The following is a 15,883-nucleotide window of genomic DNA, read 5'->3' on the forward strand; positions in this document are numbered from 1 at the left end:
ACTGTATCATTCCTCCCATCAGCACCACTTAGACTATGCAGGTGAAAAATCCAAAATAGAGAGATCCCAGCTTCAGCCATTTTTGCTTCTGATGGCATTTTGTTTAAAGATATTTCCTTGAATTTCTTGATGTATCATCTGAATCCTTTTTTTTCCATTTGAATCACCATAAATTTGCAACATCATGATCTATAAACTAGACATTACAGTACCCAACAGGAGTAAACTGAGTTTAGTCCACCCATCACCAGTGTATCCCATTTCAAATAGCACCCAACTGAGTTCTCTAGGGACATGTAGCTCCACCTACAGTGTTTGAGACTGTGACCTCTGAAATCATAGTGCTTTTAGGTTAAAAATGCCACAATATTTGAAGTCCTGTAGATGCTACACTTCTTTCTGAATGTCATTGCATATGGCTTTCTCACATCCCATATCCCCATCTGGGCTGTGACCACTCAAGGAATGATAGTCAGATGTCTGAAATGGGGGATTTTTCCAAAATGAAGCAAAAAAGATGATACATCATTTAAAAACTCCCAAGAGTGGGACCACGAGATTGCTACATTGCCTGCTCTTCCTCAGCACTCTTGAACAAACCCACCGTGCTCAGTTTCTGACCTCTGACATTAAGATGCTAAACCATCCATAGCTTCTCAAGGCTTAGCACAGGATCTGAAAAGGCTTCCACAGCCCTTCATTGGTAAAGACAGTGAAACAGCACATTATTTACACTGGTTGCATTTGCAGGATTTATTGACCTTGTACCCTGCATAGGCAGACTTGGATGCAGCGAGAGATCCTTTTAGGATCCTGCGTGCACTGTCATCTGTTGCCGGTATCAGAAATGAAGGATGCCACAGGGCTGGCCATCCGAGACCCGAGGTCGGCACACCTACCCCGTAACGCAGCCGGGCAGGGGCCCGGCCACCGGCGTGTGACAGGGCGAGTTGCCCAGGTGGGTTTTACCTGCCGGGAAAACTCCTCCGCCCACAGCCTCTGCGGGGAGCGGAGCCCTCCAGAGGAGCACAGGGACAGGAGCTGCAGGGAGCTCCTCCGGGAGCGGAGCCGGGCCGGGCGGGGCGGCGGCCGAGGTCACACCTTGGCCCGGTGGGGCTTTCCTGGCCCGCACGGCGCGGTACTTTCCGGACATGGTTAACCTTTGCGTTACTCCCACTGCGCCCGGAGGCCCGGAAACTCCGGGCAGAAATCATTCGGGGAGGGCGGTAAAGGACGGGAGGTGGTTTGAGGTAGTGAAGTTTTGCCGGCCGCACCAGGGGCCGGCGCGCTGCTGCCGGCGGGACGGCTCGGGGGAAACGGCGGCGTTCCTGGAGCCGGTGGGCAGCGCCGCGGGTTACGGAGGTGCAGACGGCGAGGGTCGTACAAGCAAGCGGCGCTAGGGTCACACGGAGCGAAGGCCGGCCCAGCCGGCGGGGCGGGGCGGAGCGGCTGCCACAGGGCCAAAGCGGCGGGCGAGGTGCGGCGGGGGCCGGCGGCGCAGCGCTCTGCCCGCGGCCTTCGCTCGCCTCCCCGCCCGGGGGCAGCGGCCGTGCTGAGCTCGGGGAGCCGCGACCGAAGCCGCCGCCGCCGAACAAAGGCGCGAGCGGGAGCAGTGACTTCACCGCCGGGCCCGCCCCCGCACTCCCGCCCGCGGAACCTGCCTCGCTGCCGTCTCCTGGCAACCTGCGGGGACCCGCGGGCGCGGCGCGCACCCTCCGCGCTGGGGCCGGACAGCGCCGCGCAGCGCCGCCGGCCGCGGTCTCCTGCCTTCCCTTCCCCATCCTCAGCAGGCCCCGTCCCCCCGGCGCAGAGAGGCGGCCCCGGCGGCGCCTCGGGACGGCGGCGGGCAGCGCCCACCTGGCCCCGGCGGGGGCGGGCAGGGGGCGGCCGTCCCCGCCCCCCCCGGCAGCCGCCCTCTTCGCCCGAGGGAGGTGCGGCGCCGCCGCCGCCGCCGCCGCCGCTCCCCGCGCGGTGCCAGGAGCCTCCCCGCGCCCCCCAGGCAGCGCGGGCGGCGAGGCGCCCCTGGCCCGCCGGGCTGGAGGCGGATGGAGGGAGCCAAGCTCCGCGCTCGGCCGGGGCCCCTCTGCCGCCGAGAGAGGGCCGGTCCTGGCGGGGCGCGGGGGCGCGGCAGGCGCTGCCCCCGAGATGCGGCGGCCCCCGCCCGCCCCTCCGAGCACCCTACCTGTGCCGGGCCCGCCGCCGCCCCTCCCCCGGCCCCGCCGCCGCCGCCCCCGCGGGGGCCGGGACTGAGCGCGCCGCGGCGCCGAGACACGGCCCCGAGAAGAGGGCGAGGGAGCGGGAGCAGTGCCGGCCGCGGCGCATGATGTGGGTGCCGCTGCTGGCGTGCCTCACCGCGGGGATCGTCTCCGTGCCCAGGTGCCAGCGCGGCCCCGGAGCCTTCCTCGGGGCGGCCCGGCTGCTGGCGGCCGTGCCGGGACTCTGCCAGCGCTGTAAGTGTCCGAGCGCCTGGGGCTGCTCGCCGTGCCCCGGCTGGTTGGGGCTGTGGCTGGGTTTGGTTCTGGCACGGGGTGGTGCGGGGCTGGGGGGCTTGCTCGGGCCCGGCAGCTGCCTTGGGGCACAGCGCTGACAGCTGGGACCGCCCGGCGCCACCGGCACTCGCCGGCCGGGCGGGCCGAGCTGGCGGGCGGACGGTACCTGCAGCGAGAGCCGGGCTGGAGCGGCCGGCTCCTGAGCAGACCTCGCATCGCCAGGGCCAGCCCGTGATTTAACTGCCGACGCCGAGGGCGTCCCGCCTTTAGGGAGCCGTGGTAGCTCCCGGGGAGCCGGCGGGACTATCGCGCTCCAGGGTGCTGCGGGTCCTGAAGTGCACCCTCCGTAAAGCGGCACGCGGACCCGCCCGGGGGACCCGAGCTAGGGATGGACAGTTCTTGGGGATGGTAACACTCGGTTTTACGTTTATATGGCATGCAGTGGCAGGGTTAAATAGGGATAGAGCTACGAGAAGATTGTCTTCTGTTTACCTTGGGATAACGTGCATGTTGACAGTTCCCCGGGAGCTATGGTTCTCGGGTGAAAAAGGCTCTGGTAAATGTGGGTAACCACTCACGTTGTGGAATTGCTTCCCAAAGCCCCCAGCATCAGTTTTAGTGTGTGCAGGCTGAGGGGAGTTTGGGCAAATGTACCTTATATAGTGCAGCAGTTGACAGAGCAAGCAGGTTAGTCTAGTATTTCATTAAGGATCTTATTTAGCTAGCATGGATCATAAAAGCAGATCTGGTTGTCAGTCATCTTTCTGTGGTTTTTTTCTGCTTGTGGAATAATTGGCATTTCCCAGTTAAAGCCTGGAGCTGATTTAAAATGTTAACATGTAACCTCTGAAACTAAGATTTACAATGGGAACAATGTATTAGTCTTAAGTTCTTTATTGCATATGTGACAAATTCATGCCTAATTCAGTAGGATTTGCCCAGTGCTATTAAAAACAATGGAATAATTTGTTAACTTTCATAGGATAATTTATTTTACTTTCTTGGCTTCGTACTTTGAATTCAGAACCAAACTAAATGTCAATAGGAAAAATAAAATATATTATTAAATTTCTTATGAAACATGGCATCTTGTATGTAGTATCCCAGACTATTTTTTTATGCAGTGCAATTGAGTTGAAAGGCTAATTGAAACTTTATGAAAAGGATGGTTCTGTGCCTGAATGCAGTGTTGTGCTTGCTCATGAGTGTAGTTCCTGAGTACACACTAGTGCAAATTATGCATCAGAACAGAATGCCACAGGGGGGAGGTTGTGCATGGGGCTTTTGTGCCAAAGGATGCTTGCTGTCTTTGTTGTGCTTCATAGTGAAAATATATATGGGCGATGCGTCATGGGTTGTGTGTTTATTGTGACAACAGCTCTCAGATTGGGCAGGCTGTAACTCACATAGACCTTGTTTTTTCCTTTTCATTTGAAACCTCTGCTAATTCATGAAAGCTGAAAGGCACACTGAATTCTTTCCTTCATACATAATCACTTTACAGGCTACAGCCGCAGTTGAAGCACGAAGAGTGTTATTGTTTTGTTTCTCTGTGAATGAACACGTGAATTTTTTTGTTTATATTAATGTTATTTGTGATTTTTACATTTGGCTGTGATAGCCAGTGCAGCACCACCTGGATTCTTTGAATGTCTGCAGGCTGCTTTGAGAGAGACTGGGCAGCAGCTCCATGTACAGATATTTGGCAGCATGGCTTTGTTCAAGCAGCCACTCCTCTTTTCTCCTGCATCGACAGTGCTGGGCATGGAGAAAAGCATCGTGCTGTTCCTGTGCCATCAGCAAGTCCAGTTTATTTATTGGTAGAGTTGGCAGAACCTGCATATCTGTTGCACTGAATCTCCAGTTCTAAAAGAGATTGGAATTAATATGAAATGTGCACGGAACTCAAATTTATTTCATTCTTGTTGGAGCATTTGTGGCTCTTCTAATTGAAAAATTAGACACTTGACAGCTTGACACTACCTGAGTTACCTTTGAGAGCTTGGCACTACCTTTGTTCTGCAAACTGCAGTTTGAGATGTGAGTCATTGCTTGGGGATAAGTATAGGTAGAATTTGGCACAGGGTTTGAAGTTACAAGGAGGGCAAAAGGAAATCTCACAATGCTGTAAATTTGCAATTCCCAAATTACGGGTTCTGTAAGTTCAGATAAAAAGAGTAGTGTTGCTGCCTTCTACAAAGAGTCCCTTGTTCAATAAGTCTCACCAAAAGGAAATTTGCAGTTCAGTAAGCCAATTATAACAAATACCTGACGTAAGAATCAAGCTAGTTCTGTAGGGATTTCTTCAGATCCCTACATTTATGTTTGAGCATTAAACCTGACAAACTCCTAAAGGTGTAAACCAGTGAACTGAATAAAAGCTGGATTCTACAGCAAGAGCATGTGTATGCACCGTGCTAACCAGCTGAGTAAGTGCTCACTTCAGTGAAGACAGTTCCCTTGCCTTGTTCAGAAACCAACTGCTGAAACTATTTTTTACCTGCACTATAAGCACATGGGTTATGTGGGGCTTAAGTACTGAAGAATGACTGATTGGTCAGGGTTAATAGATGACATTGGTTCAAATCTCCACAGTGTCCCAAAACCAGTTATAACTAATATTAAAATCTGAAAACTAAGGTATTTGGTGCCTTGCAAAATATCCAGGGAGTTATTCCTCTATGAAGCTCAAGTAAACAGAGTGTACTTGTGATGTGCAAACAGCGATGGGATGGAATGAAAATCTTCTATCTCTGAACTAAAAGTTGGACAACAGTCACTCAGCCATTCTCTTATATAGTTGTGGTTGACAGGTTTCTTTAAATAGCAACTTTAAAAGTTTGTACTTTCAGTCTTCTTGAGAGTGTGATTTGGAAAGACCACTGGGGAAAGTGGGGGATCTGTGATCAGGAAGGGGTCAGTTGTTAATTGATTTATGCCAATAGCATGACTTTTGATTCATTAATTTTCTCCCATCAACGTCTTTGGTCCTTTGCCAGCCTTGTCACATCAGATTTCCATGTGATCCCTCTAGTGAGAAAGTTTCATAAACCATTACTCGTGTTACTTCTCAAAGGAATAAGAAAAACTATTCAAACTACCCATGGAAGTTTTTGAGGAGAGGTGATCAGGAAATGTCCCATGACACACGCACAAGCACACAAAGAAGTCTGAAATAAAAGATACATCATGATAGCTTTAATTGGCTTTTGTCTGTTAATTCTCTTGTGTACCCATGCAGCCCATTTTCTAATGAGACTCAGTGGAAGAAGCTGAGTTATATAGAATACCCAGCGCTGAGCCAGTTGGGCTTTTCCTGAGGCTTAAAACAATCCAAGAAGAAGAGAAAACCCATTTTTCATTTCCTGAGTCTGCGTGGGTGATCTGCTCCCTAGGGCTAATGGACCACCTTTGGGAAAGCCAACCTTTTGGGAACCTTCAGGAACCAGCCACTGGGGAAAAACAACCTGGGTGTTTGAGCAGGCTGTAAGTTGCAGTTCTGAGGAATAGTGAGGGAGAGGTTTGTTTACGTGCGCATTGCTCAAGGAGCATATTTTGCCAATGACATGCATACATTTGCTTTGCAAATTGCACACTTCTCATAATCTGTTGCAATTTCATGTCTCTTTGGGGGTAAGATGTTTATTTTATGGTTTTTTACAAGTTGAATGAAACTCATAGTTGCACGTGTAGTGTTTACAATGTTTTCATGCTACAGGTGTTTGACATGAGGCTAGGAAAAGAGAGGAGAGGGACAGTTTATGAACTAGAAGAGCAATAACCATACTCTTGATGCTCTGGAAAGGTTGCCTCTGTTATTTTGGATATGCTGTTGCTGAGGAAAGTTGTTAAGGCAGTCTGAAGATTTCATGCATCAGAAATACTCTCAACAGTTTGAAGAGCCAGTTGCTTCTTTTTGGGCCTTTGAACTTTCAAAGACTGGAACTGCAACAACTGAGAAAGCAAAAATTAGGCCCCAATAGTCAAGAGGCCTAAATAAATAAATTTGTTTTTCCATACAATCTAAGTTTAATTTACTTCTCCAGACCATTGGAAAGATGTCAGAATGTGAACTTCATGGAAGCTAAAGAAAATCTTCATTAAATGACCCCCATTCCACAAGCGGACATTAAAATGTCAGATTATATCCTTCCTTATAGTTTATAGAGCACTTAAATGCTGGTAATATTTTTCAAATCCCTATGAAGAATTTGTAATGACTTGTCCATGTTTTGTCTTGAGTTTGGAACAATTAGAACTAGTTACTAATTACCATAGGAGAAGAAAACTGGAAGATATTTTATTTACAAATTGTGTAAGTTGTCATGGGCTGCTGATATTTATCAAGACTTTTTAATAACAGTTAACAGTTGGACCAGAGGATTTAAAGGATCTTTTCCAGCCTAAATGATGCTATGATTCAAGGATGTACTCCTGAGCCTACATGTGCCTTTCTTATCCTCATCTCTGAAAAGTTCTCTCACTTATATGAAGGTGGAATCATTCAGGACAAAAACTCAAAGAAAAGAAGCATCAGACAGGTGCATATAAACTCAAGTTTTTCATGTAAATACATATCAATGTAGAGGATTAGTGGTGGACTTGGTAGTATTGGGTTACATGCTGATCTACGTGCTCTTAGCAGTCCTTTCCAGCCTAAATTACTCTGATTCAATCCTATGACTCTGTGACTAGATCTGATGAAAGAAACCTTAACTTTAATGTATGAATTAAATCTACATTACCTACATGATTTTTTTTCAACAATGTATATTTTAAAAACTGAATATAGAAAAAGTGTACTTTTTTAGATCGGGATAGGTGTATCTAAGGCAGTGATTGGGATTTAATGAGTTCTGTCAGAATAAGAAGAACAAGTGGAATAGCTTGGTGTTCTGACCTTTAAAGTTTGTTTAGTGTTCTTAAAATACATAAATGGCACTCAAATCATATGTTATATTTTCAAAACTTATAAATGTGAATTATTTAGAGCTTTTACTGTAACTGGTAATCCAGACATCTTGGTATAAATTTGACTTATTGTGATGAATTTACTGAAAACAGAAAACTGGTGAAGGATATAGTTTCCATTTTGTTAATAAACTTTCTGTGTTTTGGGTTTTTTTTCAATAAAATTCTTAAGGCCTCGGTGCTTCTCATTCTACTTGTATCCTCTTTTTCAGTGAAATCTTGTTTTCAAAGTTCCTGGATCTCATCTACTAATTGCTGACTTCTGACTAACCTGTGGAAAGATGTAATAATTATTTCTCACCTGCTTAAGCAAACATAATTTTTGATGGACAAAGTAGGATATGGCCTGTTATTCTTTTCTAAGTACTTGAACTTCATTAATTTTTTTTCCTTTGGCAGTTTACATAAATGGACTTGGGCTATTTAACTTTTGGGAAGGAAGTGGGGCTCTAATGAATTAGTTCACTGTACACTGTAATGGAACCTTTCTCCAAGAAGAAAAGTAACCTTCTTGCCAGCCATTCAGGATTCCCCCTTGTTCTGGTGGCAGAACAAGAATAACCCCTTGGGCAAAATGTAAGTGTTTCAGGATGATCAGAATTTACAGCATGAGAAAGCTGCCAAAAAAGCAACTTCTAGCTGAGGCTAAATTGGCCTAAATTGAAAACTTTGCAAAGCTTATAACTGACTTTTTTCTTTATATGTTTCTCTGCTTCCCATGACTTCATTGTCATATGCCTGTGGTAACTTCTTGGTATTTACCCATGGTGACAATAATAATGAGTCTGAAGTATTTATGGTCATCGAAAGATGCTGAGACAAATATTTTAACTATGATTATTGGAGAAAGAAATTTCTGTAGCTTTAGGCGGGTCGAATGATGTTCCTGGATGTTTGATTTTCATTTTACTTCAGGCCTCTTCTCTGCCCACTGATTTGGGAGTTAGGTTGTTAGCAGCAGTAGTTCATTGGGTTCAGATATTGAAGACTTTAGTATTTTTGGTGTTTTGCAGTTGTAGCAGCGTTATGAATACAGCTGTATGATGTATGGTAGCATCACAAAAGTAGTCCAACTCTGATTAAACCAGTAGCTGCCCTTTCCAAAATAAATTCTGTTCCTTCTCTATGTTCAAGGGAATTAGGCTAAGTGAATTCTATTTGTTCTATACTTGAGAGGACAGTTTATTTCCATCTTATCTCTGCAGGGTGGAAAGGTTTAGTACTGTGCTGAGGACAACTTGCTTCTCTCAGATGGGAGCTTCTTCCCAGAAACAACCAAGTTCCCATCTTTTTGTTCAAACAAGACTACCAGGAAATAAGGAAACTTGTAACAACTTACACAATGGCACAAATGGCACAGAGTAACTAAATAAAACTAATGACATCAGCAAGCAGGCTCTTCCAAGCCAAGCAAAATTGTTGGAGTGCATTTTGCTGTTAAAATGTTGTGGCATTACTTCGGAACATTAAGTAAACCACTACCTGTTTAAAGCCTAGAATTTACACGTTTGAAGTCTGTCCCTTAGAGAGCATTTAAGCTGCACCTGCAGACCCTACACAAATGTGAATACTTCCTTGAAAGAGCAGAAGAAGCTTGCATTCAAACAGTCTGTGTGCACCTGTAGTTTACTTATAATTAGTTTGTGAGTCTGCATATTTTACAGCTCACTGTCATGTTTGTGTAATCTTTATCCCCAAATTACAAAATTTAACAGGCTAAACCTAAAATAGAGGTCGGCCAGTTTCTGTTCCTGGACAGGTGGGTTGGGCTTTGAGGTTTTTAATTATGAAAAAAATCCCAGAAAATCTTTTACCAATTTGTCTCAGGGACAATTACCATCTTTGGAGATTGAAAATCCTATTGAAAAGCAAATTACTGAAATAACAAATACCATAGACTTGGTATTCTAGAAAACAGTAACATTTTTTAAATAGCCCTCTTGAATAAATGCTCCTCCCCATCTTGTGGACTACATACAAATCCTTAGGGAGTGGTGGTTATCCTCTCTGATACCAGTACTAGCTTTTATTTCATATTCTTGAGGTTTTCTCATTGCAAATGTAAACTATGTATGTTCAACGTTTTGTTTTAACTCTGACCTGTCTCCCTAATCCACACGTGCACAGATTTTGGGTTGTTTCAGGAAAATCTTCTGTAAAAGCACAATTCAGTTTATCATTTTGTGTTCAGAACTGAAGGACTTGTTCCCCTAGGTTGTCAGCTTTGGGAATTTCGATCTGGAATGCAGAATAAGTTTGTTTCAAACCACCATGTATGCAGATAAAAGAGAGTGAAATAAGCTGTTTGCATTGCTATGGACTAAGAATCTATCAGGTTGTCTTTAGTGACACTGTGTGGGAAGAAATAGCCCTGAGCTATTAGCAGTTGCCGATCCTCTGCTCTGCTGCTGGGTGTGTGAATGAAGAGACAGTGCCAGGATGAGGTCATGCTCCTGTAGGGCAGAAAACAGCAATTTGGTGATGATTAGACATGCAATAAAAGGGTACTTTAGAGAAGCAATTAGGGGTTGAAGGCCTGGTTTGCGGAGGTAGAGCTATAGAAGATGGTGGGAGATAAAGCTTGGGCTTGTCTTTTATTCAAGGTTGATCTTCTTAAGCAGGCAGAAAATAGTCATTTTTTTCTCTACCTTTATAACCATGATGACCTCCTAATTAGGTAAGACTTTATACACAGGAAAGTACTGACCATTCTGGGCTGTTGATGGGCTACCTGCTAGCAGTGCTTACTAATAGAAAAGAAATTGAATTAGCAGTGATATATGGCAGTAGCCATTCCAGGCTTTGCTGAAGCAGCATGGCTGTATTCAAGCTGGTCAACTCCGAGGGAGCTTCTAGCAGCTGCAGATGACTGGAGTACAATAATTCCTATGTCCATGTTCCATCCTAGGAAAGAGAATTAACACAACTCCACACATCTTGACATTTCCTTGAAATCAAGGGATTAAAAAAAAAACAAACCAAAAACAACATTCTAAGCTCTCTGGTTCCACATGCTTTGCATTTTTATTGGTGTAAAGCTGTGCAAACAGAACCATCGAACCTGTGCCATAGAGGCATTAGTTTTTACGACTGTGGGAAATTAGTCTGTTCTAATGATGTGATCCTAGTAAATTTTCCTGTGTGTTTTTATTTGCAAGAGACAGGATAGGTTAGTTTCTGAAGCCAAGTAGTCTTTGACTCATTGTTTGCAGGCATGAATTGCATCAACAAAATGTAACCATCTCCCAGAAAAGCAGGAAGTTTCATAGAAAGGAGAGGCTACAAGTAAAGTTGGCCAAGAAACAAAAATTGTGTTGTAAAAAATTTCAAGGTTGCACTGCTTGTTTTCATTCTGTATTGTGGCTTGGGAACAAAGAGACTGGAGTAGTCAATAGCTGTCTCTCATAGTCAAGGCCATGTCTGAGGCTGTGGTTTGAATGTTGTGTTTTTGAGTCCTAACTGTGATATCAGTAGCTACAATGGGTAGTACCTTTTAGAAAATGCTGTTATATACATCTTTCTGGAAAAAAAAAATCTTCAAATGCTATATATACATGAAAAACTTGGGTTGCTATGCATCTGTCTGAGGCTTATGTTCTCCAAGTCTTCATCTTGAACAATGTGCAACCTTCATGTAAGTGCTAGAACTTTTCAGAGAGATGAGGATAAGAAAGACACAGGTAGGCTCAGAGAATCTCAGGAGTATCTCCTTGAATCATAGCATCATTTAGGCTGGAGAAGACCCTGAAGATTCTCATCCGTTAACCCAGCACAGGTCCACTACTAAAACATGTTCCTCAGCATCACATCTGCATGTCTTTTAAATACCTCCAGGGGATGGTGACTCCACCATTTCCCTGGGCAGCCTGTTGCAAGGCTTGATAGCCCTTTCAGTGAAGATATTTTTCCTGATATCCAATCTAAACCTTCCCTGGCACAACTTGAGGCCATTTCCTTTTGTCTTATTGCTTGTTAGCTGGCATAAGAGGCTAACCCCCACCTTGCTGCAATATCCTTTTCAGGTAATTGTAGAGCGTGATAAGGTCCCCACCATGCCTGAGCCTCCGTTTCTCTAGACTAAACCACTCCAGCTCCCTCAGCTGCTCCTCATAAGACTTGTGCCAGACCCTTCCCCAGCTCCCTTGCCCTTCTCTGGGCAGGCTCTAGAACCTCAATGTCTTTTTCACTAGCAGCTTTCCAGCCCCTTTTCCCCCCAGCCTGTAGTGCCACATGAGGTTGCTCTGACTGAAATGCTGAACCCAGCACTTCCCCTTATTGAGCCTTATATAATTGGCTCAAAGCCTAATATGAATATCCTTATCTATTTACAGAAGTGTCCATTCACTTTCTGGGACCTCCATGTCAATGTGCCTTTACAGAGCAGACTTACAAAGCATTTTCTATCCTCCAGCATCAGCTGTGACTGTCGTTTTCTGCCAGGGCTTTCCCAATGCTGTGTTGACAGAGGTGTCCTCCCCTTTTTTCTGTGCTGTTCAGCTGAAATCCAGTGTCAGCTGTCTCCAGTGACATCACTCAGACCTTGCACAATGTGCAAAAAAGGAAGATTTTGGTGGTTTTTCCTGTGTGCTTTGCAAAGGCACAAACTCATGCAGGGCAGACTTCTGCATTGCTTTGAATTTTAATGGCTTTTAAATCACCTCTGTAGCTGTCACTAATGACCCTCATATTTAAAAGGTACTGTCTTCATAAGGTAATGCAGATTAATTTGGGAACCCCAAAACTCTCAGGGGGTTGGGGGGGGGGGGGGGGCAGGGGGTATATTGGCAAAGTTAGGAATGGGAAGTCCCTATCAGTTATCAGGACTTGTTCACTAGTGATTCTTTTCACTGCATTTATTTAGATGTGCAAAGACTTCTTATTCGATTCTCACCTCTGCCTCTTACCATTTCTGTAACCACATTATGGTTTATCTCTTCCAGTTCCATTTTTCCTATTAGGAACACTGTAAAAGTTCATTTGTTTGGTTTGGAGGGTTTTTTATCTTGTTTGTTTGTTCAGAAAGGTGTTTTTACTCATGTGCCAAGTTTACTGAAGTATTTTTTGAGAGTTCAAAATTTATTAGTGTTTTGCACCTTTCTTTTACACATCTTTATTTTCTTAGCAAAAACATGCCTCTGCCATGCAGAGTTTTAGTTTACTGCTTCTTTTGTTGCTGGCAAAAAACATTTTAAAATCAGTGTGCAGCTTAGCTTCTTTCTGTCTGAATAGTGAAACTAAAGTGCCCAAAAGTTAATGATGAAGTGAAACAAATTAACAAATCCCATATATAATGGAAAAAATAGGAGAGGAAAGAAAATTTGTTTGGTATTCTTCTCAAGTAATCTTAGAATTTTATTATAAAGCATAAAAAGTGTACAGTATTCAAGCTGAAATCTCCTTTCCTGGGCAAGGTTGAATACCTCTTAAAGCTGAGTTTGAGGTATAACTTGTAATCTTATTGGAAAATCTAGTGATGACATAGTGTGTTTTTAAGGCATGGCACAAAAGGCAGAGAGAATTATTGTTTGGGAAAAAAAAAAAAAAAAAAAAAAGAGGGGAAAAATCCCTAATTCCAGGACTGGGTTTTAGGATTGGCAGTTAAAGCACATTTCTTTCCTGTAATCTGAGCAAGTAACTGTCTGACATAATAATCATGGAAAAATAATCCTTCCTCTGTAGCATTTTTATAATGCTTTTCATTGTACCTGCACGCTCAGCCAGAGTGAATGGAAGCCATGTGTTAGGTGGGACAGCCACTGTCTGTCACCTTTGCAGGATCATGTTGTTCTGCTCTGAAGACAGAAAGGTGAAAGTAACTGCAGTATATTACAAAAGAGCTGCAGCTTTCCTCATAAATTAGGCTATACACGAATGAGTGAAGGCCTCATTCATTATCTGTGCAGGAGGATAGCCTGGCTGATGGCTGCCCTAGAACAAGATTAGATCCACAATTGAAGGAAAACCAGCTCTGTGGAAGCTGGATATTTTCCTATCTGCTTGCCTTAAGGAGTGTTCACCAGTGTGAGGGCCATGACCAGGGAGTATAAGCTGCAAGCTGTATTTTGGCTTTCTCTTTTAAGAAAGCAAGTGGTACACCCTCCAAAAGCAGCACAAGCGTGTACCAACTGTGAAGCTGATACAAATCCAAATTCTTGGCTGTACTTGAACAAAGTGCTGTCTGTTTGAAAACCTGTTTAACATCTCCTCTGAGACGCCAGAGTGCTTTATTGCTATTTCATCTCTGAGATAAATACCCTGATTGTGATAAAGTTACTTTTATAATAAGGAGGCAGGATATAATTATAACATATAGGATGTTTGTCTTGCCTTGATCCCTCTTGTTGCAAAGAGTTTAGGCTTGCCACACCTGTGATCACTGTAAATAGCTGCAGTTGTTGGAGCATGATTGTAATTTTGTGGAGTAGGCTGGAAAAGTGTAGTTTAACCTGATGCACTTTTTATTATATGCATATGCCTGTGCAGTTCCCAGCTCAGAATTTGGCCCTTATCGAAAATACCTTTTGGCATACATCAGTTCAAACTAAGCCAGTAGAAACTAGCCCTTAGCTTTGGCTGAACAGTAACTCAGTCTTGTTTGGACTCTGTTTTTGGTGAAGTGGCAGGAAAAATCTCCGTTCTCTTTTAAGTCAACTCATAAAAAAATATTTTTTGCTTTACCATGATTTTTTTAAAGCTACTGAAAAGTTTATACTTCAGGAGTTATGGTTTTAGAGTAGGTTTACAACTAAATAATAAATATTTGATGAATGAAAGCATGTCCATAAATGTTACTGTTATAATGGACTATGTACTTGGGAACCAGAGTAGTGATGTAGACAGAATAATAAATAAAGAAATTAATTCAACTTCTTCAGGTTTCTCTTTATTAAAAGCACAAAATTTCAACTTTTTCTTCCAATGGTACCAAGCTTCTCTATTGCCAGTCTGTGACTTTATGTTGTGAAAATTGAGCTCTTGAGACTGGAGAGTTATCAGCAAAGAGTTTTGCATCCAGGAGTACTGTATATCTCATTTGTTAGTGTGATTGCACTGAAACTGGATTTTAAGATATTTTTTCTGACTTAGCAGTCCGCAAAGGCACACAGACCCCCCTATGTTTTACTAGACAGGCTGTATTAATAAACTAAATCAAGTTTCAATAGATTCAATAAACTAACCACACAGAAAAAAAATGGGACAGTTATTTTTCAGTCAGTTTTCCAATGCATCTGGAAAATGGCACATAGACACATTGTTGGTTTTTTTTAGCAAGTGCATATTAAAAAAGGTGTTAATATTTTGTTATGTGGTCAATGGCATTTAAATTAAAGTATGTGTTTTGCAGATAGGATTATATGTCTTAAGAAAGGAGTCTCAGATATTATTGCAGGAAATTAATTAGGCTGTACTTATTATGTGGCTTACTTGGTTTACTGATTGCAATGACTAGGAATTAATCTTCCTTATTCCTTATCTGAATAGCTAGAAACACAGGTTTCTCATTTTTTCATGTCAGCTGTTTATTCTTATCAGAACAGCTCTGTCTCTTACAGTGAATATTAACTTGAATGAGTAACTTCAAAGTTCATGTAATTTTCTCCCTATTTTGTTCCATGGTGGTCTTAAAACCAATATTATGCTGCAGATCAGCAACCTATATTTTTCTTTGTCCTTTGACATTTTACTGAATTTATCACTCTCTTGTTCTTGTTATGCCTTTCATCTCTCCCATCTTTGATACCCAGTTGAAGATGGGAGGGGTGTTTGTGTGCCAAGAACGATTACATTCCTTTTACTTTTATTCCTTCATAACTTTTCATTCTGAGTCTTTGCACTTTATGAATACTGTCTAGAAAGGGAACTGTGGCAAGGTTTACAACCCTGTGCATGTCAGTACCTAACCAAAATCAGCATACTTTTTTCCCTCTCCTGCAGTATGTGGTAACATTTTCTATGGCCTCTAGGACTGCTCTTTCAGAGTGCAGAACAAGAACTGCATAAAGTGCAGTTGCTATCTTCTTATAATTACAAAAAAAGTTTTATTGTGTTAGTGCTGAATGATCTTGCTGTCATTTCACATCCAAGTAAAACTTGCTATGCTTGTTTTTATAACAAAAGGAAACCAAACAAAAACCTTCAGATTTTGTCTTTTTCTTTTCTTTCTCCTTAGCAACTCCTTCTTTATTTATCCCTACCAACCTCTTACACCCTTTAATCAGTTTTCCCTGCATTCCAGCACCTTCCTGGGCTGCTTTTCAACTTACTGTTTATATCATACCTGCAGCTCTCCTTTTCATTTATGCTTTTTTTTCTTGCATTGCCTTCATGGCAAAAATTGTCAGCAGCAGTCGATACAAAATAGAAATATCAGTCTGACCTTTGAAATTAATTAAATTGCCACTAATCTATGCATTATCAGTATA

At 43.4% G+C, this 15,883-nt stretch overlaps 1 protein-coding gene across 2 annotated transcripts in view; it reads left to right on the plus strand.

Annotated features, from left to right (window-relative positions):
- The first annotated feature begins 1,974 nt into the window (after positions 1-1,974).
- Positions 1,975-15,883, plus strand: part of ITGB8 (integrin subunit beta 8) — a 47,225-nt gene continuing 33,316 nt past the window's right edge. The window contains exon 1 of one of the 2 annotated variants that reach the window (XM_038128071.1): positions 1,975-2,450. In XM_038128071.1, coding sequence (XP_037983999.1) covers positions 2,321-2,450 — 130 coding nt within the window. In that variant the 5' untranslated portion in view covers positions 1,975-2,320. Of the gene's footprint in view, positions 2,451-2,481; positions 2,898-15,883 lie in introns of those variants that run through there. The other variant, XM_038128072.1, reaches the window with a different exon arrangement.

This window comes from Motacilla alba, chromosome 2 (assembly GCF_015832195.1).
Source record: "Motacilla alba alba isolate MOTALB_02 chromosome 2, Motacilla_alba_V1.0_pri, whole genome shotgun sequence".
NCBI lineage: Eukaryota > Metazoa > Chordata > Aves > Passeriformes > Motacillidae > Motacilla > Motacilla alba.